This window comes from Desmodus rotundus, chromosome 10 (assembly GCF_022682495.2).
Source record: "Desmodus rotundus isolate HL8 chromosome 10, HLdesRot8A.1, whole genome shotgun sequence".
Taxonomy (NCBI): Eukaryota; Metazoa; Chordata; class Mammalia; order Chiroptera; family Phyllostomidae; genus Desmodus; species Desmodus rotundus.
This window is the reverse complement of record NC_071396.1, coordinates 27,002,649-27,028,327: the sequence shown is the minus strand read 5'-3', so window position 1 is coordinate 27,028,327 and position 25,679 is coordinate 27,002,649. Positions and strand designations below refer to the sequence as shown.

At 50.2% G+C, this 25,679-nt stretch overlaps 2 protein-coding genes and 1 non-coding gene across 4 annotated transcripts in view; 1 reads left to right on the top strand and 2 right to left on the bottom strand.

The window, feature by feature from the left end:
* The first annotated feature begins 1,524 nt into the window (after positions 1-1,524).
* Positions 1,525-16,632, top strand: FAN1 (FANCD2 and FANCI associated nuclease 1). Of its 2 annotated transcripts, none has more exons than XM_024561881.4 (14): positions 1,525-1,700; positions 2,289-3,679; positions 4,587-4,727; positions 5,458-5,659; positions 6,129-6,362; positions 7,842-7,973; positions 9,098-9,206; positions 10,156-10,275; positions 13,079-13,243; positions 13,699-13,849; positions 14,272-14,375; positions 14,796-14,990; positions 15,511-15,639; positions 16,327-16,632. In XM_024561881.4, exons 2-14 carry the CDS (start codon positions 2,440-2,442, stop codon positions 16,462-16,464), a joined length of 3,060 nt encoding a protein of 1,019 aa, XP_024417649.2. In that variant the 5' UTR covers positions 1,525-1,700; positions 2,289-2,439; the 3' UTR covers positions 16,465-16,632. The 2 variants fall into 2 exon arrangements, with proteins under 2 accessions (XP_024417649.2, XP_053769180.1); XM_053913205.2 differs by lacking the exon at positions 1,525-1,700 and adding an exon at positions 1,718-1,859.
* A 782-nt stretch (positions 16,633-17,414) lies between these two features.
* The window catches only part of MTMR10 (myotubularin related protein 10), a 37,188-nt gene continuing 28,923 nt past the window's right edge, over positions 17,415-25,679 (bottom strand). Inside the window, exons 13-16 of the mRNA XM_024561637.4 lie at positions 23,964-24,133; positions 22,631-22,801; positions 21,299-21,481; positions 17,415-20,735 (exon numbers count right to left, since the gene is read on the bottom strand). Coding sequence (XP_024417405.2) covers positions 20,139-20,735; positions 21,299-21,481; positions 22,631-22,801; positions 23,964-24,133 — 1,121 coding nt within the window. The 3' untranslated portion in view covers positions 17,415-20,138. The remainder of the gene's footprint in view (positions 20,736-21,298; positions 21,482-22,630; positions 22,802-23,963; positions 24,134-25,679) is intronic.
* On the bottom strand, positions 23,512-23,636 carry LOC112306151 (small nucleolar RNA SNORA77). Its single transcript, XR_002974899.1, has one exon. It is a non-coding gene; the product is annotated as a small nucleolar RNA SNORA77 (small nucleolar RNA).

Here is a 25,679-nt window from a genome sequence, read left to right as displayed (position 1 = left end):
GGCTGCATTCACAGCCATCCTGGGCTGCAGGTGCAGGCTGCAAACTCGTGGGAGCCTTAGGAGGGGTGGAGACCTTTCCTGGCCTTGGTGTTCTTAGACTTGCCCTGCAAGCTTGTGCTTCAAGTACACTCCCTGCTCCCTGCTGCTGTATCTCCTTCCCACAATGTCTTTCCCTCAACTACCACTGCCTTACCTCCAGGTCTGCTCTTAAATCTCTTTCACAGGGAGGGCCTTTCTCCTTCCCACGCTTTCAAATTGTAACCTCCATCCCTGCCCTCCCTTGGGTTTATTTCTCTTCCAAGTCTTCATCTTTTAATTCTCTACATCATGTAATGTGGGGATTTTCCTCTACCTTCCCCCACCTCCTATTGTCAGCATCAAAGACATTCCCTAGCACAATGGAGGCACTCAATATTTTGTGTTGATACCTTCCCCCACCTCCTATTGTCGGTATCAAAGACATTCCCTAGCACAATGGAGGCACTCAATATTTTGTGTTGATGAGTTCTCCATGTCTCTTTTTCTCTGGTTTGTTCATTTATTTGTTCAACATGTATTTATGAAGTAGTTAGTTACACAGTGCTGGCCCCTGTTGCAGGCAGTGACAAAGAACAATAAGCCCGGTTCCCCTGCACTCAGAAAGCTTACGATCCTGTCATTCTTGGGGATGCAGGAAGCTGCTGGTGTTAGTGCCCAAGAGCTGACCGGTAAACTTTAATTTTTCAGTTAAACATAGCCATCATTATAAATTATATAGCCTCACAATTAAATTATATTAAAAACAAAAGTGATAAATACCCCAAACTCACCACTCCCTAATTACAGGAGTCCCCGTTATCCGCGGTTTCCCTTTCCACCATTTTAGTTACTGGTGGTCAAGCACAGTCCAAAAATGTTAGGGAAAATTCCATAAATAATTCATAAGTTTTTTTAATTGCCTGCCATTCTGTGTAAGTCGATAAAATTTCGACCTGCTCAGCCCCGTCCCTGCGTGAATCCTGCCTTTGTATTCGGTAGAAGCTCCTGTCTGTAAGTCACTTAGGAGCTGTCTCATTTATCAGTGAGAGAGAAAGAGATCACCATCACATAACTCTTATTATAGTATATTGTTATCGTTCTAGTATTCCTTATTGTTAATCTCTAATCTATAAACTAAACTCAATCATAGATATGTATTTATAGGAAAAACCATTATACAGGGGTCGCTACTATCCGCGGTTTCCGGCATCCGCTGGGGTCCTGGGCCGCATATCGTGAATAAGTGGGGACTGCTGCACTCGACTCCGTTTTAGTATTCCTTTGCTCTTGAACTTATTCACATCTGTTGTATCCAGGCGCCCACAGGACATCCCTTGGGAAGCCACCCAGCAGCATTGGTTGGGTAGAGTTCAGACCTGCGTCTTCTCCCTGGAGGTCACGTCACTCTGCCGCGACTGCTCCTCCAACAAACTACCTCGGCGCCGGCCGACTGCACGTGCTGGAGAGCACCTGCGGTCGCCTCCTCCGCCAGGTGTGACGCGAAGCAGCTGCCCCGCCGCCCTGCAGGGCTCCGCCCAGCTCAGCCGCGCTGGGTGGAAGGAAGCCTTCCACGCGGAGGGGCGCGGTGATCGATCACTCGGGCCTCCGCTGGACGAGCCTGGACGAGCCAGTGCGAGCCGAGACGCGGAGATCAGTTGCGCATGCCTGGCGCGCCAAGCCCGGTGAGTGGCGCGGGGCGGTGGGGCCGGGGTCGCAGGCGGGGCAGAGCCGGCAGGGCGGGGCGGGGCGGGCGGCGCGAGAGGGCCGGGCCCAGAGGGAGAGAGGCTGCTACTGGCTGGGTGTCCCCGGCTCGGTGGCGGAGCACCAGGCGTGCACCGCAGGTGCGTGGCCACAGCACCGAGGGAACGGCCGGGCTCCCTCCGCGACCCAGTTCGGTGGCCGCAGCTGCAGTGGCGACGACCCAGGGTGGGGGTGGGGATGGGGGGGTCGCCGCCCGGTGGCCACTCTCTCCCGGAAATGGTTACCGATGCATGGTCTTTAAAAAGGGCTTGGAATGGTCACATTGTCCCTTTTTAAGGACGGGTAATTCTAGATCTTAAAGCGAGGTCTTAGCGATGATGCCGGCCAAGTCCAAGGCTGTCATTTTAGGGCGGGGGTCACACTGAGTTTGCACGTGGAGCTTTGGTCCCCGGTCCCCAGTCCAGGGTTTTTCCTGAAGCAGCAGATGCTGCCAGCGCACGCTTAGAGCTTTCTTTTACCTGTTTTGAATGTATAAAACGCTTTTCATCCCCCTGTGTTCTATTTTGCAGAAAGAAGAAACAGACAAAACGAATAACATGAGGTCCAATAGAAGCCCACTTTTTCTTGAAGGCAGGGAAGTAAAAGCAAACCGTTGCTGTCTTTCCCCAGTCACGTCCTGTGTTTCGTTACTTGAAGCATCCAGCTTTTCTAACACTCACGATGCCAGGAGGGAAATCGCCTTCCAATAAAAGACCCCGTCGGAGTTTATCAAGCAGCAGAGCTAAACAAAATGAATCTAAGTCTATTGTTTTGTTTTTCAACAATGTACCACCTGCTAAACTTGCCTGTCCCATTTGTAGTAAAATGGTGCCAAGGTTTGACTTAAACCGGCACCTTGATGAAATGTGTGCTGACAACGATGATGTCACTCCGGCGGACCCCAGGCGGGGTGGCTTAACAAATTCCAATGTGTCCACTGTAGATTTAAGCAATACTGCCGTAGATGATGTAACGCCACAGAAGTCGTCACCATTAAAGACAAATTTAACCCTTGACCAAAGCGATTCAGCAAAACCGGGCGTAAAAAAGCAGACGAGTCCCTACTTTAAAAATAACGATGACGAGGCGTGTAAAAATCAAGATGAGCTGAGCCCTCGTAATGTCAAAATCATTCCTTTGGGAAGCCTGTCATCGAAATTATCCAGAAGATACATAAAGGCGAAAAGATCGATAGAGAAGAATGAGGAGTTTGCCAGTCATACTCTGCAGAGTTCCTCAGTCACTGGGGTTAGGACCGTTAACTGTTCAGAGACCCAGGGGAAGGATCAGATGTTGGAGAACAGCTCACAAAAGGAAAACCTATTTGCCTGTGATTCTCCTATGGAACAAAACACTGAAAATACTGTAGAAGGCGCTAAATTAATAGAAGCAGCAAACCCAAACTCTACTCAGGGGTGTGGAAGATCATCCCTCACTCCTGCTCTCTCAGATAATGCTATGACGTTAGCACCAGAATTGACTCTGGGGAGTAAACTGCAGTCTGCTCCAGAGGCCAGTCTTGCAGAGCGGGAGAGCGTCAGACAAGTAGAGGGCCATGGTGTTGAAAAGTACGAGGCAGACGTTGGTGAAGTGACAATGACTGTGGCTTCGGAAGCTAAAACACAGGTGTCGGATGTAGAGGCACCATCTCATAGTTCTACACGTGATGCTTATAAGGGGAGTGACATCCCCAGACGCCCTCTGGAAGGTGACAGTGGCTTAAGGAGTGAAGTCACTTGCGGAGTTCCCTTGGAGCAGGGGCCAGGCTGGGACGGTCCTGGTCAAACAGCTCCCTTGAGCCACCCTTACTACCTTCGGAGTTTCCTAGTGGTGCTGGGAGCCGTACTTGACAATGAAGATGATAGGATGCTCTTCGACGAACACGACAAGGGAATCGTGACTAAATTTTATCAGTTATCAGGTATCTTACGCCTCTTTGCTTTCAAGTTTTGGGTTTCCCATTGGCTGTCCTGATTGGGGCTGTGATGTGATGGGCAATAATCGTGTGGCCACAAGGAGTCAGTGTGGTTTTGAGAATGAGCTGGGACTCCTCGCAGGAATCAGCTTCCACGAGGTTCCCCTGGGGAAGGATGTGTGTGGAAAAGAGATGAGGTTTTGTGCCCTGTGCTGTCTGCTCCTGCAATATCATGCCGTTACATGTTTATAGCAGGTTCGCAAACAATGCTGTTTAATTCCACATCTTTTCGTTGTAACATTGACGAGATGCAATAAGAACGTAACTTGTTTCTCTCAGTCTTCAGTGAAACTGGTTTTGTTTTACCTTTTGATGTGATTGATAACTGTACAACCTTTTCTAGATAAAAAAAAAAATACAGTGCAACTTAGAAAAATAGAGTTCACGTTTTGAGCGTGTCATCCGGGTTACCGTTAGGTCTGGGTTTTGCACAGCCTTTCCTCAAAAGTGAAAGCCAAAGAAAATACTGGAAAAACATACCAAGGTGTGTTGAGGCCCATTTTCCCCCCAACAATATTTTAGGTTCCCGGACTCTGCCTTTTAAAGTCTGGGTGTGGAGGAAGTGGAAACGTACAAGCTAAATTAGTCCACTGAAAAATATTGGTCTGTGCCTGGCTTCCTGGGCAGCCAGTGGGGGCCCTGAGCCAGAGGAGCAGGTCTACTTATCCAAAGGGCCACGATGGCGTGAGGGAACCAGGCCCCTCCCGAGGTAGGAAAAGCTTGCTTGGAGGACTCGTTGACCTCGGGAAATGGGGTCTCATTTTATCTCAGTTTAAAAAAGCAAATGATGTTTGTATGTTGTTTTGGAAAAGAAAGATAACGTTTTCCCCTGTTTTTCGTAACCTGATTGCAGAAAGTGGTCAGAAGTTATATGTAAGACTTTTCCAACGTAAGTTCAGCTGGATCAAGATGAATAAATTGGAATATGAAGAGATCGCCCCTGATTTAACCCCCGTGGTTGCAGAACTGCAGCAAGCTGGCTTTCTGCAGACAGGTACTGTTCGTCAAGAGAAAACATGAAATGAAAATAGGACACGAGGCATGACCTTTGTGCAGAATGACCGTGACATCAGTGTGGCGTCATCTCCCGGTTGGTGCCTGACAAACAGTAATTGCGTTGGTTTCTTTAAATTGAGTTTTTAATCTTAGGACACTGAATTATTCATGGGATGTTCGAGCTGTTCTTTGCCTTCAGGCTTAAGGCAACTAGAATCACGAAGGACTGTGTGCTTTTGTTTTCTTCTCTGTCATGTGGTTAGGACCACCGATCTACGTAGGGACAGGTATGTGGATATGTGCCACCGAAGGTACAACTTAGCCCTCCTCCGCTGTCTCCATCCAGCCGGAATCTCCTCATCTCCTCGCTCCGATTCCTCGTTTTGTGATAGAATAAAGCTGGGCTGATTGATGCTGGCATTGCCTCTAAAAACCATCACACAGCGCCCAGATTAGACTTTCTAAGGTGACTGCCTCAGGAATCGTTAAGTCGATGGAAGCCTGTGCGAACAGCAGGTAACCTCGGTTGTCTTATCAGAAGCACCGAGTGCCTGACCGAGCACAGTCTTGCACTGGAAACATGAGGAGGAGGAGGACAGACAGAAGTCTTGGGTTCAAATTGCCGATGGTTCGGACTGCACTAAGCAAATCAAGCCAAAGCCAGGTTGCTCTGCGGCTAGAAAACTTGCCAGAGTTCTTTAAAACTATTTCTTTTCAACCCATTTCAGAATCCGAGTTGCAAGAACTCCCTGAAGTGCTTGAACTACTTTCCGCTCCTGAACTGAAAACGCTGGCAAAGACCTTCCACTTGGTAAACCCCAGTGCACAGAAGCAGCAGCTGGTGGACGCTTTGCTCAAGCTGGCCAGACAGCCATCCGTCTGCACTTGGGGCAAGAAGCCGCCTGGAATTGGAGCAGTGATTTTAAAAAGGTGTCGTTGGCTCTTGTTATAGTGAAAACGTTTAAAATATTGATAGTGCATCTTAACTTATAATAGGTGGGACCTGCTTTTGAAATGTAATTGCCGATTTCATTTGCTATTAGTTCAGGAAGGCAGAGAAGTCTTCTTTCTGGTAGTAAAACAAGATTCGTTCTTGTTTTATTATTATTGTGATACCATAGTGATTTCTAGGACCAAGGAAAAGCAGGAGGCGAGAGAATGCAGGCAATAGGCCTTTGGTCAATTCTAGTATTTTATTATTCAAGAAAAATGCAGTTTGAACTAGGATTCTTGCAGTATTAAAAGGAAATTATCCAGTCAAATTTTTATGTTTGTAAATGTTGCGTTGAAGCATAATCAGTCCATCATCATATGCAACGTCTCCTGAAAATAATTTGTCAGATCTGATGCCCAGATGGTTAAAAACAGGAAAGTGATTTCTCGATGGTCTATTTCTCAGAGCCAAGGCCTCGGCGGGACCCTCGCTGAGGCTGTGTAAAGGCCCCCGGGCTGTCTTCTCCCGGGTCCTGCTGCTGTTCTCCCTGACAGACTCCCTGGAGGAGGAGGAGGCTTCCTGCGGGGGGCAGGGCCAGCTCTCCACCGTGCTGCTGGTCAACCTTGGACGAGTGGCGTTTCCTCAGTACACCATCCACCGGGAGACTCGAATCTTCCAGGACCGAGACGACCTCATCAGGTCAGATCGCATTTGCTTGCAGCCAGAGCTGTGTATTCTTAATCTTATGCACAACTTTTTTCTTTCTTCAGCCACAGTAGAAACTTAAGTTCATGGTCAAATATATTTTTTTTGGTTATCTTTCTGCCCTACGCGTATACATTTCTGAGACTTTCAGGAGAATGTGGAAACGGGCTCAGTTACACTTGCCAAAACCAATGAGTTTGGGGTCAGAGCTACAAACATTTCTCCTGGCTTATGTTCCCAAATAGCTTTGGCAGGGAGCATTTTTGAAAATGTAGACATTTGCACAAACCTGCCTTGGGAATATGTTGTCAGCACGAACAAGACTGACGATGAATGTTTTCCTAGTAATGATGCTTCAGATGAAGCTAATACCAACTTCTGTGCTCCTATACCAGACCCGTGGATGTGCTAGGTTAGACATTTTCACTGGTCTGCTCTGGTACGTGGATTTAGTGAAGGTTTGATTTGACTGGCAAAAGTAGATTTTGATAAAAATGGTATAGGTATTATAGGGGAAATATACTTGCATGTCCTCAAAATACACCTTTTGGAAGAAAAATAAATTTGGATTTCCTAAAATGACACTTCTGAGTCTCAATTTAAAGTTTATGATTCAAATGAACTGCATTGGAATCTGATATTTGACTTTAGGAAAGTCGTTTAAATGTCTATGCATTAAAAATAAGTTATTGAAATTATTAAAGCAATGTCACTATACACTGATTTTAATCCATTTTGCCTTACTTCAGCTGGAAGAATGTTTTTTGTCGAACCTTCTGATAAGAGTATTTCCTCTTGCCACGTTTTTAGTTGTCTTATATCTCTTTACCTTTTCATTTTTCGTGACTTTATACTTTTCTCTTTCGTGAGACTCTGTGCTTGGAAGCCAAGTTCCAGCGTCTATACTACTGAACTGTGAAACTGTTCTGCCTCAGTTTCCTCACCTGTACAATGGGGAGAATAATAGTATATTCCTACATATGCGTGTTGGTACCTATAAAGAGCATAGGGCCTGGCCTCTGGGGGTAGCTCCTTATGTCTTAGTTAGTATGATAATTGCCATCATTACTGTTATAGCTAAAGATTACCTTTCAATTTTGTGATGGACAGGACCATGGGGTCACCAAGTTCAAAAGTTGAGGGTGGGGCTAAGGAGAAAAAATAAACCGTATTCTCTTTAGAAAGTACATACCGTATTTTGCTGTGTATAATGCACACAGTTCTGCCCAAATTTTTGAGGGAAAAATCAGGGTGCGCAGCATACGTGAGCATAATGCTGACAGACTGCGGGTGTCAGAATGGGAATGGTAATCCCGTGCATAATGCGCCTAAAACCACGAGTGCGCATTATACACGGAGCGCATTACACACGGCAAAATATGGCATGCTGTAAATCGTCAAAACAAAACTCACAGGGCCTGAATGTGTAAATGGATTTAGACCTAACTTACCTGAGGACCATAATCCCCCCAGATACACGGCCGCCGCCCACACGCTGAGTGACGTTTCCACTGCCATGGCCAGTGGGAACTGGAAAGCAGCGAACGAGCTCTCGCAGTGCGCCAAGAGGGACTGGGACAAACTGAAAAACCACCCTTCCCTGAGGTGAGATTGTTGGGGTGGGTTTTCAGGTAATTTTCTTCATGGAGAACTTGCTCCTTTGGTCCTATGGTCAGACCGGCTGTGAAGTTGACTCTCTTGGTTGCTCTCTGCAGTCGTGGTGCTGTCTGAAAGGGAAGGAGATGTCTGTACGTTTGAGATTTTATTTATTTATGTTTATACAGACAGGAAGGGAGCGAGAAAGAGAGGGAGAGAAACATCAGTGTGTGGTTGCCTCTTGTGTGTCCCCTACTGGGGACCTGGCCTGCAGTGCAGGCATGTGTCCTGACTAGGAATCGAACCGGTGACCCTTTGGTTTGCAGTCCCGTGCTCAATCCACTGAGCCACACCAGCCAGGGTGAGGAGAACTTTCTACAATTCAGGTCCCTGTGCAGCAGACACTCAGGGGAGCCAGCAGTGGGTTGTCAGTCACTGGCCGTCTGGGCATGCTGGCCCCCCTGAGTATCGGTGAGCTGACTTTTAATTTAATGTGGGGGTAACCCAGCAGTGGGCAGACATTGTAGGAAGTGTGCCAGACGGGCTCTCTCAATGGGAGTTCAAATACAGGTATCATCCTGAAAAGGAAAACGGAATTGAACACTTCCTTCCAGAGTTCAAGGACACGGTGTCCGAGCCTTCCTTTTTCTGGTTTGATGTTAAATGCATTCCATATTTCCTTTATTGTTACACAGCGATGAGAAAAATGAGTCCGTACTGTGAAATATGTCTCCCAGAAAAACATTTAGGACTTAAAGTTCATACAGAAATAATAGAGGAACAAAATAGAACCAGAGGCAGGGACACAGGGAGCAAACTAACAGCTGTCAGAGGGGAGGGGGCTTGGCGGGGGCTGGATGAAAGAAGGGGAAGGATCAAAGAACATATATGCGTGACCCATGGACACGGACAACAGTGTGGGGGTGGCCTGAGGGAAGCGGGGCAGGGGCTGGGTGGAGGAGGGCAAAGGGGGTGGAGATGGGAACATCTGTAATAGTGTCAACAATAAAAAAAAATTTAAATAATAAATTTTTTAAAAAGATAGGCACTCTGTCTGCTTTGTCACTGCTCCGGATTGTCTCACGATAAATAAACCAAATTCCAGACCACGGGTGTGTCCACGTTCATTCCAGGTACCACGAGAACTTACCACTCTTTCTGCGGTGCTTCACCGTTGGGTGGATTTACACGAGAATTCTCTCTCGGGCCGTTGAAATCTTGCAGAGGCTCCACATGTATGAGGTGAGAACACATTCTGCCCCGGTTTTAGGGACAGTTCAGCGGTGAGCTGGGGAGAGGGGAGCCCACCCAGCTGTCAACATTTTCCACGGACACTTGAAGTGGGCGGCCTGGGTTAGCGGGGATGTAGCTGGGCGGCCCGCTGTTCTGGGAGTTGGCCTGAGGGTCACGGACAGGGCCCCGCACGGAGCCCCAGTCACAGTCCTTGCGGCTGAGCCCCTCCTGCACGCTGGGTGGTCCTGGGGAGGTCTCCCAAAAGCTGTGTCCCCCTCATAGCTGTCATGGACTGTCTGGAAGTAATTTATAATCACAAAGCCGAAATTTGGTCATATCCTTTCTTACACCGAACTTGGTGAGGTTGTGAGAGTTAACCTCTGCTACGTTTGATGTTCTGTTTTGAAAAGTGGTTATTTTACAGAGCATGTGCCGAAGCCGGGTGCTTGACCTGGCTCCGGGGATCGGGCGGGTCCATGGAGGGGAGGGGGTTTGCGCACTCTGTGGACCCCACAATTATGGGTACGTAGGGTTGGTGCATTTCCCTCAGGAGAGTCAGATGTTTCAGAGAGGTCCGCGAACGACGGGAGATTAAGAATGACTGAAGGACCCGTGCAAATTTAGACCAGAAAGTGCCCCTATGGAGGTGTCCTTCCCGCCCCAAATCTCTCACAGCGCTGGCCGCGGGTCCTGCAGGGCTCCTGCCAGTGAGTGGGGCTCGGCTGCCTGGAACTTAATCCCTCATGGCCCTGTGCTGTGACCTACCTGCAAGAACGCTGCAGACTGTTTGCAGTCGGCAGGGGACCCATTGGGACACCTCCGGGGAGCTCAGTTCCCCTCCAGGAGACGCCCTGCTGACTGCAGAGTGGGAAGCTGTGCTTTGTCAACAGACGTTGCCAATCTTATCTGCTTTTCAGGCGTGTCTGTGTCTGACGGGCTTCCTTTGTTGTTGTGACAGGAAGCAGTTAAGGAACTTGAGGACCTCCTGTCCCAGAAGGTGTACTGTCCGGACAGCAGGGGCCGCTGGTGGGACCGGCTGGCTCTCAACCTGCACCAGCACCTGAAACGCCTGGAGCCGGTGGGTACTCGGTCACCACCTACACCTGAACTGTGCTACTTACGCTTTTCAAACACTGGAAAAGTATAGCAGAGCACTACTACCGTAAACGTCTAAAAGTAACTAGGACATTCATTGTTTAACCTCCTTTTGTCCGTGTTTTCCCTAAAACAGATAACAAGGTCGTGCTCTAGGCCTGGTGGTTGGAGTGTTGTCCTGTACACCAAGAGGTCGGGGGTTCGATTCCCAGTCAGGGCACATGCCTGGGTTGCGGGTTCAATCCCCTGTTGGGGCGCAATGGGAGTTAACCCACTGATGTTTCTCTCTCACATCAGCATTCTCTTTCTCTAAAACCGATAAACATTAAAAAGGGAAGAAACAACAGGGCTGCTAACACAAGCGTGACAGCGAAGCCTGGAGACTTTTGTCCTGTCCTCACTGATTGGGGAGCAGGGTTGGCAGCCGGACCTGTGTTGCGATTCGGGCATTAACCTGGGGGGGTAGGGACCAGGAGAGTGAACAGCTGCACCCTCGGCAGGTGCTTTCCAGAAAGGTGCTTCGGTTTTGGAAATGGGGGTTTTGTTTATTTGTTGCATGGGGCCTCTAGCTGTGAGGCTCCAGAAAGGTGTCTTACTGTGGGTACTTTATGAGCAGCTCTGTCTTCCTGAGAGCTGTTGCGCTTGGCTGTTGCACAGGCCACCTTCTCCATTGGGGACCCTCTGGGGCCAGCACTGCTGGGCCCCTGCAGGCGGCAACCGTGGCCCTTTGTGTGGCCGCAGAGTCCTCCCACCCATCCTCGTGCTGGCCTCGCCTTTGCCACGCACGGAGGGCACAGTGCTTCTGGGGGCTTTTGTTTTTCCTTGAGTCAGGGTGATGCAGGGGGGTGGAAAAGTTGACCCTGGGTGTGGAAATGTGACAGGCTGGTTTTACTGCCCTCAACTGAAGAGGTGCTTTGTGAGCCGGAGAGAGTCGGGCCAGGGAAGCCGCTGCTGTCCCGGAGGAGGGTGGGGCTGGCGCTTCCTTCTCTCATGGCGGTCGTTTGGCTGAAATAGCAACAGAAGGCACCTGCCAGCCCACAAGCTAGACATTCAGAGAGGCTGTATGTAGTAGGTTGCTTCTTCCTTTTGTTGAAATAAAGATTCAAAAGAGCGGAGAGCTTCCCCTCACCGCCTTCCCCGCCCCCCACCTTTGGTAATGGGAGCGTGTCCTTATTTCCCCAGAAGGAGACAAGCCACACAGCTTATTCGGGAGATGGATGGAAAGTCTCAGTGCCTTTTAGCCGTTTTCCAAACTCTTCCTGGCCACCCTCACAGTCTTCACCATTTCCTTACCACTCCTGGCGTTCTTTACACGGGTGCTGGAACTGGTTGGTACCCGCTGGCCAGGCCAGGCCAGGCCGAGGCGGGTGGCTTGGCTGTCCTCTGTGTGCAGCCAGGCCCCCACTGGCCCTGGCTCCTACCGGTGTCTCATTCTCTCTCCTCGATTCCTTTTGACTACTCCACTCCTGCGGGCCTGATCCTTCATGGAGTTTTCAGGGTTCGTTTCTTGTGTGGTTTTTTTTTTACTTTATATTCTTTTATAGTAAAACGTACACCACATAAATGAAGCCTGCCATTTTAACAGTGTCTAGGGGTACAGGTCAGTGGCCTTAATTGCACTCACAGTGTTGGAACAGCATCATCTGTATGTCCCGTTCTCGTCCCTCCCAACAGCAACCCTGCACCCATTAGGCCGTCAGTCCCTGCCCCCAGCCCCTCATGAGCTCCAGTCTAACCTCTGTTCCTATCCATCAGCCTGTTATAGGTATTTCACACCAGTGGACTCATGCAGTATTTGTCCTTTGTCCTACTTCACTGGGCACAGTGTCCTCAAGGTTCACCCATGTGGGAGCACCTGTCAGAATTTCCTTCCTCTTCAAGGCTGAGTAATATTCCATTTTACTGATCACCTTTTCCCACTTGTCGACGGACACTTGGGTTGTTTCCGCCTTGTGGCGATTGTGAATAACGCCGCTAAGAACACGGGGGTGCAAGTATCTGTTCGAAAATACCCTGAGTGGAATTGCTGGGTCCTGGGGTGGTTCCATGTGTAGCTTTTCAAGGAGTCCCCACACTTTTTTGCACAGCATTTGAATTATTTTTACATTTCTGCCAGCAGTGTGCAAGGGCTCCAGTTCCACTCCCTTTTTTCCCAGCACTCACTGCTTCACGTTGTCTGATGATGGTCATCTTAGCAGGTGGTTTCCAGTGGGTTTATCGGTCCAAGTCTGAATAACCTTAGGAAACGCGTATATCTCTTCCGAACCTAAGCTTCTCCTCCCTATGGGTGAGAAGCCTGGATGGCTCTGGGTGAAGAGCTCACCTGGGAGCCCCGCAGGGGTCCCACGCCTGGGCCCTTCCCTGGAGGTGCTCCCTCTGTGGCTCAGGGGTGGGGACACCTGTCTCTTTCAGAGCTCCCAGGTGATGCCCCAAGAACCAGTGAGTCCGGTCTGTCTCTCCCATCTCCTCGGGCCCACGATCCAGGGCATCCTGGACTTGCTGGGTCTCCATGAGGGTGCGGCAGCTAAGACATAACCAGATGGTCAGGTCAGGAGCCAGGTCCCAGGCGCCCCAGACATTTCTAGTCAGGGAGCAGTGTCACTCACCTGCACATTCAGAGTATCACAGTGACATATAAGAAATATTGTCTGTGCAAGTGCTGCTTGGCCCGTTGCTGATTAGAAAAACTCAGTAACTAACGAACAGTGGGGTTTCCTGTCATGTGAACTCAGTGGAGGTGGCCACGGGCTTTCCGGGTGCTGATGTGGGACCACGTTCTTTGCTAGGCTATCAAGTGCATTGCCGCAGGGCTGGCGGATCCCGAGGTGAGAACAGGGCACCGCCTGTCCTTGTATCAGAGAGCCGTGCGCCTGAGAGAGTCCCCAAGCTGTCAGAAGTACAGGCACCTCTTCTATCAGCTGCCAGAAATCACGGTGCGCGATGTGAACCATGTGAGTCCCGTCCCGCAGGGTCTGTCCTGAGTAAAGGCAGCCCAGGGTGGTTTGGAGTGCGCGTCTTCTCTTAGACTTAGAAAATACACGCTCACTTTGCACAGTGGCTTGGCCACTGTTCCCTGTTTTCACCCCAGTCCTCCTGACTTGGGCTTGGCGGGCTGCCAGGTTTGCACACAGCCTGGGTGTAGCGACTTTCTGGAAAACTCCCAGGTCAGAAGCTCACAGCCATTGCCAGTTTTGCCTTCTCAGTCAGGGCGCCTGGAGAGCAGCTCTGGGGGTCCACGTGTTCCCCGGGGCTGGGGCAGTGACCTGGCCACCTCCTCGCAGGTGCCACAGTGCGGGTCACACGGCCTTGAGCTCTGCTAAGAATGGGTGGCTTTGGGGGTGGGTAGGACAGTATGTCCTCAGGACACCAAGTCAAGTTCACAGGCACTCTCCTGTTGCCATTTCAGGTAACCATCACGGGCCGACTGTGCCCGCAGCACGGGATGGGCAAGTCCGTGTTTGTGATGGAAACCGGGGGGGCTGCCACCCCCACTACCGTGCTGTGCTCTGTGGAGGAGCTGGCGCTGGCCTATTACAGACGCAGCGGCTTCGACCAAGGTAACTAGTGCGCAGCATGTCTCCAGGCCTCCCAGTCACCCTGTGATGTGTGTCAGCTGTTGTCCACCCATCCTGTCCCCAGTGGAAGATGCTGCTGACCGGGGAGGGTGGGGAAGAGAACGAGACTGACTATGGTTGTTAGAGGCTGTCTTCCCCTGTTCAGCCCACGGTTCAGCCACCACCTCAGGCCTGGGAGGAAAAGAGCTTGGGGGCAACGTTAGAAGCCAGGGACCCCGGTTTCGCTCCCAGGCTGTTTCTGTAGATAAGCCACATGTTAACAAATGAGCTAGGAGCGGCATGAACGTGGCATTCGAATCCCCAAATCACTCTGATTTCCTTCGAATGGAGTAGGTGGGTTATGGCGATGGGTTTGGACTGGAAGGAAAAGCCTGATTTTTCTTGTGTGCGTGACCCGGCCGTAGGGATTCACGGGGAAGGGTCCACCTTCAGCACTCTGTTCGGCCTCCTCCTGTGGGACGTCATCTTCATGGACGGGATTCCGGATGTCTTCAGAAATGCCTACCAGGTAGCTAGCCGAGCCCCAAGGTCCCGGGTGGGTGCCTGCCCATGATCTACACCACCCAGGCCACGTGGCTGCAGCCCCCCGAAACCTGCCTATACAGCCTTTTTGTCATGGTGCTCAGGTTCAAGTTCGAAACTTGAAGGTGAATTGACCTTCAACATTCCATTTGAAACATTAGTTTAGCTGCAGCTTCAGGCTTTCTGAGTACTTGCCAGGGTCCGGGTGCCGTCTGTCATGTGTGCTTGCTAAGTGTTCCACTGACTCCCCTAAAAAACCTCCCCCACATTTTTACTCCAAAACCCAGTGTAATAAATTGCTTTTATGTTAGACATTTTTTACACATCTCTTGAGAAAAAGAATGTGCCAGTTTAACCAGATGGGCCGGCTGTGTTGACTAGTCCCTGATGGATTGGTTCTCACCAGGCATTCCCACTGGACTTGTACACGGACAGCTTCTTCGCCAGCCGGGGTCCAGCCATCGAGGCCAGGCTGCAGCTGATCCACGGTGCCCCTGCCGAGCGCCTGCAAGCCTGGGTGGCGGACGTGTGGCAGGCCCAGGAAGGCAGAGCGGCTTCCATAGTCAGCTGGGATCGCTTCACTTCTCTTCAGCAAGCTCAGGTGAAACTGCACGCCAGACACACACATGCAGATGTGCATATACATGTATGCATGAATCCATGTGCACACCTATGTATGTGATGGTACCCCAGCCCGGATGCCAGTTATCGATGAGAACACATCGAGGCACACAAGTCCATTATGCCTCCTCCCTCTTGGTGGACGGCTTCCCATCGTCTGACCTACAGCCCCTGGCAGTGGGATGCCGTCCCCGTCCCTGTGGCTGAAGCCTCTGTCAGTCAGAGCTGTCATATTCCAAACCGCTTCCTCGCCTGCTCCCAGGGTTTTCCCGGCTGGCAGAAGTGAGGTGACTGGCAAAGGAAAACGGACTTCACAGAGCTGCTGGGGAATTTTAGCTGGTGGCTCTGGAGCCCTGGTGCAAGCAGCAGAACCATACCCGGCATCCTCGGACCTGCGTCTGCTGGATTCCTCTGAGTCCTTCCTGTCTCATGGTCACTAGGAGTATTGGAGGGCCACGGTCACCAGGGAGTGGCTGGTCACCCTTGTATTCTGTGTTCAGGACCTGGTTTCCTGCTTGGGGGGCCCTATCCTGAGCGGCGTGTGCCGGCGCCTGGCTGTGGACTTCCGGCACTGCCGAGGGGGCCTGCCCGACCTGGTGGTGTGGAACTCCCAAAATCATTGCTTCAAGGTCAGTCGAGCCAGAATGGGAAGTCCTATTTGTAATTTGATCAGCGACTTCATCCTGGGTCCCCCTCTGGCCAATTCTTGCATGGTTGTTGGCGAGATCGAATCCCTAGGAAACTACTTCAGTGAAGGCAAGCGTTCTGCAGCGGCTGGTGAGGCCACTCTCGTTCCCTGCGTGGGCCTGACTTCTACAGGGTGGCTTGCATGAGCAAGATGGTAGTCCGTCCCTTCTAACCTGACCTTGGAAGTGACGTGCCATCACGCTTGCTGGGTCATGCTGTTAGAAGCAGGTCACTGGGTACAGCCCACACTCAAGGGAGGCATGGTGTAGGGCTGGGGACACTATTTCCAAAGCTCTGGGGAGTGAGCACCTCCCGTGTTGCAGGCCAGGCACCTCCCTTGCCTCACACTGCTGCCCATCATAGGGGAGCTGTTTTCTCATTAGTGAGTTTTGCGGCTGAAAAAAAAATTCTGGATATTGTAATGCCTTCATCAGATATACTGCATCCCAGTCTGTGGCTTGTTTTTTCACTTTCTTAATAGTGTCTTTTTAAGAGCAGAAGTTCTCAACGTTAATAGCAGTGTAGTACAATAGAATGAACCATTTAAGTCATTGTAGGGAAAACTAGCTTCCCTGGGTGGCTGTTCTGTTTCTGTAAGATACTAATACACTGTAAAACTGCCCTTCCAGCTGGTGGAAGTTAAGGGCCCCAACGACCGCCTTTCCCATAAGCAGACGATCTGGCTGCAGGAGCTGCAGGAGCTGGGGGCTGACGTCGAAGTCTGCCACGTGGTCGCCGTTGGGGCCAAGAGCAAAGGCCTTGACTGAGAGCTGTGGGTCTAGGGTTTTCAGAAGCCTACGTGTAATTCCGTTTCATTGTGACTGTTACTGTTGGTAATAAACCTGAGAGTAAACTTGGTATTGGCTTGAATACACGTCTTGATTGCACACAGCAGGTAATGAACTTTTTAAAAAGGTGAAAACTTGGGTGACCATTTTAGGACCGGAGACACCCATGTTATTAGACCTAACAAAACTGCTGAAACCCCCCCAACAAACGAGGCGGTGCACGGCTTTTATAAAAGTAGCGTGCGCAGCGTCTCTCTCTCAGGAGTACATGGGACACAGATTCTAAGTTTTCCTCTTCTCCCTCACCCAGCTGTTATCCTGTCTCACGTTATCATCATCCGAGAGGCATGAGCAGTTAAAACTCTTTTCTTTAGGAATTAAAAAGCAAATTATCATAAAGTTGCTTATTACATCAGCCGATGCCTGCTCTTATTGCGCAGGCCTCTGTCACCAAAGGAACGAGTAATCTTTACGAAAGGCAATTCTCCCTTTTCCTCCTTCTTGGGAACATCCCCAGTGACTAGATTCGGGGTAGTGTCTTGTGCAGACAAAACTGCTGAGAGGGCTGCTGTCCCCACGGTTGGAAGCCTTGGGCTGGGGAAGGTGTAAGGCAGGCTGTTCACCAGAACGGAAGGCCCAGGAGTCGGCCTGGGGTTCCAGGCACCCACGGACCAATTCTGGGACTTCAGGGAAATGCCACTCCCAGCTTTCTAATTGGTCAGGAATGACAAGTGAGGCCATGGTTCATGAACACCCACGTGGCCATAACTCCAGCCGGTCCTGAAATGATGCTAAAACCGTCAGGGATCACCCCTCCATTTTAGAAGCCAGAGTGCGGAGTGGATCCCCCACACACGGGCGGCTGGAAGGAAATGCCCCCACTTCCCAAATCACTCTGTTCTTGTAGATGACGTCACACCGATAATGACTCCAACCAACGACTGGAGATTTTATTGAGCAGGCAGAATTTCCTTCACATTCATTACTGCTGAACAATAAAGCCTTTCTTCCTGCTCTTCCTACTTTGTAACTCAAGTCACAGTCAATTTTAGGCACAAAGGTGTTAGTTCTCTCTCAAAGTCAAGTTTAACTACTTGAGGTTACTGCTACAGCAAGCCGACTTGGCTGAAGGATGTGCTGAATGGTTTTCACCCTCTGTTAGCACAAATTAATATACTTCTCTTAAATAAAGTTAGACATTTTTGGTTTTAAAATTGGTTTCCATCATAAAATAACAGTAAGACACTGTACATCTTTAAGCTCAGTACTAGAAGTCCCAGCTCGCACGCAGGGCTCTGGGGCCAAGTGGGAGGCTCTCTCTGGGGCAGCGCAGCGACCCCGCTGGGACTTCCGTCACCGCCACATCCCATGAGCTCCCAGGGGTGCCAGGCGGCTCTGCGTCGGCCAGGACTGAGGCTGGGGCAGCTGTTTTTCATACTATGCACAGTACACTGCGGCACAATAATCACGATGGAACAACTGCCCAGCAAAACACCACGGAAAACTATTTTACTACATTTGATTATCATAAAAACATCCACATGATTTCTATCTGAAAACAGTATTAATAGTACCTGTTTCTAAACTTGTAAATCAAAAAAATTACTTAGGGAGTTGTAATAAATGTGTGAAGGGAAGAAAATTAGAAATAAATGCTCAGCCCTCTCCAAAAGTAACAAATTTAGAACAATGTGTAATAAAAAAGCAGCTGATGAGAAAGGCAGAAGAATGAATCAGCACACATTCACTGGCAGGAAACTGGCTGTGGTGTTTTAGGGGGAGAGGGACAGGATTCCGAAGGGACAATAAATGTCAAATGGCAACGATGTTATTTGTAATAACTGGAAAGGGCCCTTATTTTCTAGGCGACGAGTGGGAGAAACATCGAGTTTCTCCACAAGATAAATCCTCTAAGACACTGTATAGGAACTCTGTCCCTTTAAGTCCAGAGACATTATCAACAACTTGTAAGGCAAGTAATTCAAAGAGAAACAGCTTTTCACCATGTACACAGGTAAAAACACTTGCTTTAGGGAGGGAAATAAGCTAGCTAGACTCTACTGTAAAATTTCCTTTGAAGTTCAGGATGGCAGTTTAAGAAACTAGGCAAGAGCAATGTGAAAACATTCACCCTTTAAGCAGGGAGCAAGGGATGCTGGGGGTGGTGCTCCACGCAGCATCACAGGTTACGCTCTGATGCCGCAGCTTTGGCTCTTGCACACGACTGGAAAACAAGGGCGTCCCTGACCAAGAAGACCCACCCTCTGCTGCTCAGTCTCCTCTTGATATTGCTGTATCAGTATTGGGGTGGGGGGGCAGAGGTCTCTTGCTATTTATTAAAATGATGGGGCTTTGAGAGGGCATTTTTTTTTGTTAGTTTGTTTTTTAAAGATTTTATTTATTCATCTCCTGAAAAAGGAAGGGAGAAAGAGAAGGACAGAAACACCAATGTGTGGCTGCCTCTCATGCACACCCACCAGGGACCTGGCCTGGCCCACAATCCAGGCCTGTGCCCTGACTGGAAATCGAACTGGCAACTGCTCAGTTCGCAGGCCAGCGCTCAATCCACTGAGCCACACCAGCCAGGGCGGAGAGTGCGTTTTTATTTCTCTTGCGCTCTCCTCCTGAGTGCTGAGGACACTCTCTGGGAGGAGGGACTTCAAGGGCAGGTGGCCTGACTTGTGGCCTCATTGGCGGTTTCCTGAGGAATGTGCGGATGACAGCCAGCTGCAGGGAAAACACTGAGGGGAAAGCCCTCTTCAAGGGGGGGTGCCTGGTGCAGATGGCCCCCCAAAGCCTGGACAGCCCACCACCCACAGGCCTGCTGTGCCCTTGGGCACTTTTGAGGGGGATGCGAATGTGGCTTTGGGCACTCCTGGCTATTACTATGAACTCAGCATGAAAAGCCTGCTTCCAAAATGCAGGGGGATTTTAACTCCCTAATCTTAAAAACAAATTATATTTTACTGTGTTCCCCATACCTTAATATTAATGTCAAAGGCACTTCTAAGTTGAATTATACTATCTACAGCAAATGCTTTTCAAGTTAACAGTGCACATCATTTGAAAGTTAATTCTCAGAAGTTAAGAGCAAACTCGGGATTTTCAGACACAGTGATTTACGGTCTCAGACAGAGTGATCAAGAGAAAATCACAGCGTTGGCACACTGTACCCTCAGGCAGGCGCAGCCAGCGACAACAGAAGGTGACCAGGAAAACACATGACCACCTCCTAATGCCTGTTGGGGGTTTATCCGTGCTTCTTGGAAAAATGCTCAGCTCTCCTGACATGGGCTTCTTTGGGTTGCTAGTCTGGGGATCGGGGCACCTTCTGGAGGCAGCAGGAGCAAGGAATGCAGGCAGACCCCGGTGAATCTGATCACAGTAACAAGGTGTGGGCGTGTCTGCCTGCACATCGCCTCAAAATGCACCAGACCTACAATGACAGGGAAAGGACGTCAAAACCGAAACCCATGCCTATCCTCTGAAGAGTAAAGGAAGCATGATTCAACATGTTTTTAAACATTAGTGCAAATTTCAACGGTAATTCTTACTTATAAAGTTATTAGAGCTTCAAATGCCTAGGTGAGCAATTCTAACTCAGAGGAAAAAAGCATCTAGCTTCCCTCAAAACAGTCAGAAAACACTCCGTTTCAGTCTTCATTTGCTAGTGTCTCAGTAGATAACCATATTTTGGCCCCACTTAAAAATTTGCTTAGCGGCGTTCCTGAAATGCTTCGTCTGCACAGATTGCCAATGGGGGAGAAGGGAAACGAGGAGGAGAGAAACTCTGGCGTCCCCGAGGTGTCGTGGGGGCCGCTGGCCCAGAAGTACATCCTGCTCTGGTCCAGCTCCGCGTAGCAGGCCTCCAGAGGGCCGGCCCGGTGCTGCCGAAGCGTCCTGCTGAGCACGTCCACCTCATCGGCCAGCAGCGAGAGCTTGTGGAAGGCGGTGATGAAGCCCCCACGGCTGATCTGGGCCTCGGGGACCCAGCGAAAGTAGCACAGTTTCCACAGCTTTATGTGCATCCCAGACACATGTGGCAGAAGAACGCCATGCAGGTCGGCCGGTTTGGAAAGCCACTCTCGGAAGAACCGCTCCATACCGCCATCCTGGCTGTCGGCCTGTGGCACAGGGTCTGGCTTTACCTTCAATATGAATGAGTTCCTCCGTGGAAGGGGCTCTTGGTCACTGAGGATCCCGTTCTTGAAGGAAGCTGGCACTCCCCTCAGGGTGGAGCTGTAGTGCTTCTGCACAGGAGAGAGAGGCGAGCATTACTGCCCCACACGGCCCTTTTTAGAAAGACAACAGAGGTGCAGCAGCAAATACAAACTCGGGGTTATGAGAAACTGGGGGATTTCGGCCTGAAAGAACACTGTGCTCCTTCCCTTCTAATGCCTATTCCAACCTCCTCCACCGAAGCTTAGCTTTTCCAGGCCTTGACCCCACTAGCCTGCATGAAGGTGGGAGGCAATACATCGTATTCATTAATTGGCTTAGGTGAAGATTTCCGGCTTAGAAAAGAACCTACGCTGGCTGATTCTAGAAGGAATAATAGGCAGGGTGGATGGGTTTCAGGAATGGGGCCTCCAAGCTCAGAGCTGTGAGCTGCTGATTCTCAATACTGCCCAGGGCTTCATGGGCCTCAGCCGCCAAGAAGGGAAAGCGGAGAATGGTCAAGTCCTTTAAAGAGCACAGGATGCTCAAAACCCGCACTGGCAGTATCGTTTGTGGAAGGGGCTTCGCTTTTACTTGCCTGTGTTCGGAACAGTATGTTCCTGGGTGTGTGAGCAAGTAGCAGGTGGTCATGTACCTTGGTCCGTTTGAAAGGCTTCACTGAGCCGTTCTGCACACGGGGCATGCTCCTTCCAACGTACAGGGGGTTGTGGAAGAGGGTGCGATCCTTCGCTGTGAACTGAAGAGACCAGTCCCAAACCGAGGGGAACTTTAAACCCTTTTCGTCACCCAATTGGATATTTTTGCTTATGGCAAATTCCTGCAAAATAAAAATGTTGAACCTTTGTGAAAAGATGCCAATGTAAAGACTCTCTCACTTGAATTCCTGGTTTTGGATGAGCCATCTGCCATCACACAAGTTAAACTGCCAGAACTACAGCAGCTCCAGCCCACGGAGCGGCATGCTTTCCTCCCGAGAAGAGGCGCCCTTGGCACCTCGGGCCCAAGGACACTTCACAGCCTGTGTGAGTTAGTGCACTCTTCCTGAAGACAGAAGGAGGCTGGACGCTCTGGCCATGAGGATGCTATTATAGGAACTAAGATTACACAAATATGACACCGCAAATGCCTAAGTTATTTTACAATCGCAGCATGTTCCTTGCTAAGCACGTGACCTCCCATTTATGCAGAACCTGTTAGGTACAGAACCTGGGAAGGGAAGCAGCAAAGCCGTCTTTGGGTCTTTGGGTGGAGCTGCTGCCATCCACTTCATACCTCCTGCCCTAGTGCAGAGCCACACCCACCTATCCAGTGACCTTGGCGTCTGGACCAGAGCCCAGGAGCAGGAAGCAGGAATCCACTCCCCGTGGCCCTCGTACTTGGCCGAGACCACTAAGACCCTGGCACTGAGGCTGGGCCCTTGCTCACAGGAGCCCGCCTCCACCCCCACTCTGGCTCATGCAGCACCATGCTGAGGGTGACATGCGACCGCCTCACTGTCAGTCTAGCAGCGGGCCCACGTGCCACCTCTGAAACTGCTTCTGCACACAGCTCTCCCAGAAGCAGAGTCTTGCTGCTGCAGCTTTTATCCTGGTGACCCAGCACCTCTTGATTACTCGCTGCACAGCCCAAGAATGGAAACATAAATACAACAGCATGACATTTACAGTGGTTAAAACAACTTACGTCAGAGAAAATACATAAAATACTTATAAAAATTAAGCTCCTAGATCATGTCTTTAATTCATTCAGGAAATTCATTCATTACAGCTTAAAGTGGTAGTTAAAATCGTTCTGAAGTATATATACAGTCAAACCTCAGTTCTCGAACGCCTCCCATCTTGAACAGATCGCCTCTAGAACAGCATCCTACCACAGATGAAGCTCGAGAACCGAGGTCCCACTGTACTTCAGTTCCATACCATTACAGTTGTGAAAACAAAGCAGCCACGGCCTCAGCGTCGCTTACTGTGCTCTGCTTCACCCGCTGGTGCGGGGAGTTGAAGAGGAAGGTGCCGAACAGCGAGATGCGGGTGCTGTCGCCCAGCACGGCCAAGTAGGTCTCCGAGAACTCGAAGGCGGCGGGGTGCTGTTGCAGCAGCTGCCAGGTGGCATCCAGGAACAGTAAGAACAACGGAGACTGGCAAGCACGAACAGAAATGGGGTCACTCAATGCGTCCCTCATTTCGCACCTCTCCTTCCAAACTTACCACTGATGCTAAGGAAGAAACTACTAACACAACGCCTGAGCCGAAGCTCCTGGCCCCTAAGCTGAGCTAAGGACACGTGAATAGATTAAACACAGCTTCTGCCAAACCTACAAAGCATGTCTGACGTGACAAACATCACAACCCTCATCTGCCCCAGAAGCAGGCAGAACTGAAGGTGAAGTAAACAGACCGGCAGTTTGTCCCTGCATGAACAGGGACAGTGAAATATGTGTAAGCCTCGCCTGGGAACAGTTCTTCAGAACATTAAAAAAACACCCAACACCAAGAAACTTCTGGAATTAGCTTCTGGTTGACCCTGCAGGATCAGCTTCCAGAAACTTCCCCGAGTTCCAGCAAAGAGCTGGCACCACCAGCCGCAGGGTCCCAGCCGTGTCCCCATGCACAACAGCTGACAACAGCTACTGTGACCTGCCCAGCGCATCCCAAGGAGTCCTACCGTCCGTCACTGAACGTGAGACACCTCAGGTCACAGGCCACACACTGTAACTGCTCTCTGGACAACCTCAGCGACAAGGTACTTGCCGGGCCACTCACAGTGTAACTAGGGATCCAAGGCTGCCACTGACCCCCAGCTGCTCCAAGCACGTCCCTCCAAACACCCCATTCTTTATCTGTTTTACACCATGTCCCCGGGCGGCTGCATCACCCTGGAGAGGTCCAGGCAGCCACAGCAGCCTGGAAGTTCCTGTGGCAGACGAAAAAAGCGCCCGCCTGGAACTGTAGCCGGGTACAGAGTGAGTCTGCGGTGAACGCCCCGTTCTGTCGTCTGTCAGATCATGGGAGAGTCCAAAAAGGATTTTTCAAAATATCTAATGAGCTCATTATCTGCTTTGGAAAAGAATTAACGCATTTCTTCAAGTAGTTTTCAACTTAGAGAAATCAACAGACAATCCTTTAGATTTTATCCACATGGCCACAACACTCTTCACCAGTGCGCCGTCCACGTGGACTCAGGCCCGGGCTAAGAGGTGACGCGGAGCTAAAGCAGAATGTAGAAAGCCCCCTTGTCTCTCTCCGGAAGGCACACCTCTGGGCAGCCCCAGACCGGCAGTCGGCACTGGGATGCCTTACCTCCTTTTCTGACCTCTTCAGGTGGTTGCACCTGTCCAGGAACTGATGCCCGGCCATGACCCACTCCTTCTGTATCAGACTCTGGAACCCAGGAATTGTCCTAAAGTAGGGGTCCAGCATCACTTGAACGAGAGAAGCGACAATGCAGCTCAAGTCTCTTCCCTCCTCCTCTGTCAATAAAATAGAAAAAAAAGTGAGGACCCACCGACAAAGGCTGAAAGTGCATGAACGGGAGAGTGGATGACTCGGTGTTCTGGCCTCTGAAATAATCCCCGTGAGGAAACTCACACTCTAACATACTGGACTTTTACAGCAACCAAACTCGTGTCCAGTGAGACATGGCCTTTTATCCGTGAGCAGCCTGCAGACAGCAGCAGCACGTCCCTCACAGGGGTCACGCCTCCACAGTGGGTGGTGGAACGCTTCCCCGAGGCCCGTCTGCCTGTTCTGTCAAGGATGTTAAGCGCTAGGTGGTCTTCCTCCTGACAGCTCAGCATGGTGAATGACAGGGATGGGACTGTCCACCATCGTCTGGAAAGTGGCAAACGGCTCCCTCCCGTCTCTGACAGCCAGTGCCCTTTTCAACGAGGCCGGTCCCACCAGATCTGAAAGCCAGCTAAGCAAATCCGAAGAAAACTACTGACCGATACCCCTATGCTTTGATGTACCAGTCATCAATGAAATAGGAGCAAACAGAAGCACCTCAGGACTGCGAGAATCTATGCGAGGAACACAAGGCTGGCTTAACACCTGACCACCCAAGTGACGTGCCACACTAATCAGAAAGAAAGAAAACTACATGATCCTCTCCCTAAACCACAGAAAGCGTCTGTGTGATGCAAGTCAATGCTCGTGCAGCGGACCAGGAATAGAAGGCAACTCCAGTCTCTAACTGGAGTCTGCAAAACCCGACAACCGAGCCCATCCCTATCAGAGAGAGACTGGGCACCTTCCTCCGGAGATCAGGAACGAGACCAGGCTGCTTGCTCTCACACTGCTATTCCGCCCTGTCCTGCAAGCCCTAGCTGGGGAAAGTAGGCCAGAAGACCGAAGCCACCTGGATCAAAACGGAAACCGCAATAACCGTATCTGCAGACATGACCGTGGAGGTAACGACCCTACAGGCCCTACAAAACAGCTGCCTGACCTCACACGTGAGCTCAGTAAGGCCGCAGGCAGTCTACCCACAGCGCTGAGTGCACAGATTATAAACCTGCAGATAAAACCAGAAAGACAACTGGACTCACAACAGGGTAATAAGTAAAATACGTTCATAAGATCTGTACACTAAAAACTGTGAAATTTTGCTCATAAAATGAAAGAAAGTCCAAATAAACAGAGGCATTCCTTTCATGGACTGGCGCACTCGCTGTTTTAACAGTGGCATTTTCCCCAACTTTATCGACGGGCTCGGCACATCCCTATCAAGTCTCAGGACAACACGGTGTCCACAAACGGACACTGTTCGAAATAAAAAAAGAACAAGCTGCTGATGCACACCACGCAAATGAACTGCAACAAAACGTACGTTAAGTGCAGGAAGCCAGAGGCAAAAGACCATTCACATTAAAGACCCAGAAAAAGCAAACCTAGAATCCAGAGGGCAGTGGTTGCCCAGAGCTGAGACACAAAGACTCTTTCGGGGACAAGAGCAAATTTCTAGAACTGTCTTATCTACTTAAAATCACTGACTCCTACACACAGAGTGGGTGCATT

Bases quoted from the DNA above. Each gene is read 5' to 3' on its own strand.
- FAN1 (XM_024561881.4), top strand. From the start codon at position 2,440: ATGCCAGGAGGGAAATCGCCTTCCAATAAAAGACCCCGTCGGAGTTTA. The intron at 3,680-4,586 runs GTATCTTACGCC...ACCTGATTGCAG, and splicing joins TAAATTTTATCAGTTATCAG to AAAGTGGTCAGAAGTTATAT. The intron at 15,640-16,326 runs GTCAGTCGAGCC...CTGCCCTTCCAG, and splicing joins CCCAAAATCATTGCTTCAAG to CTGGTGGAAGTTAAGGGCCC.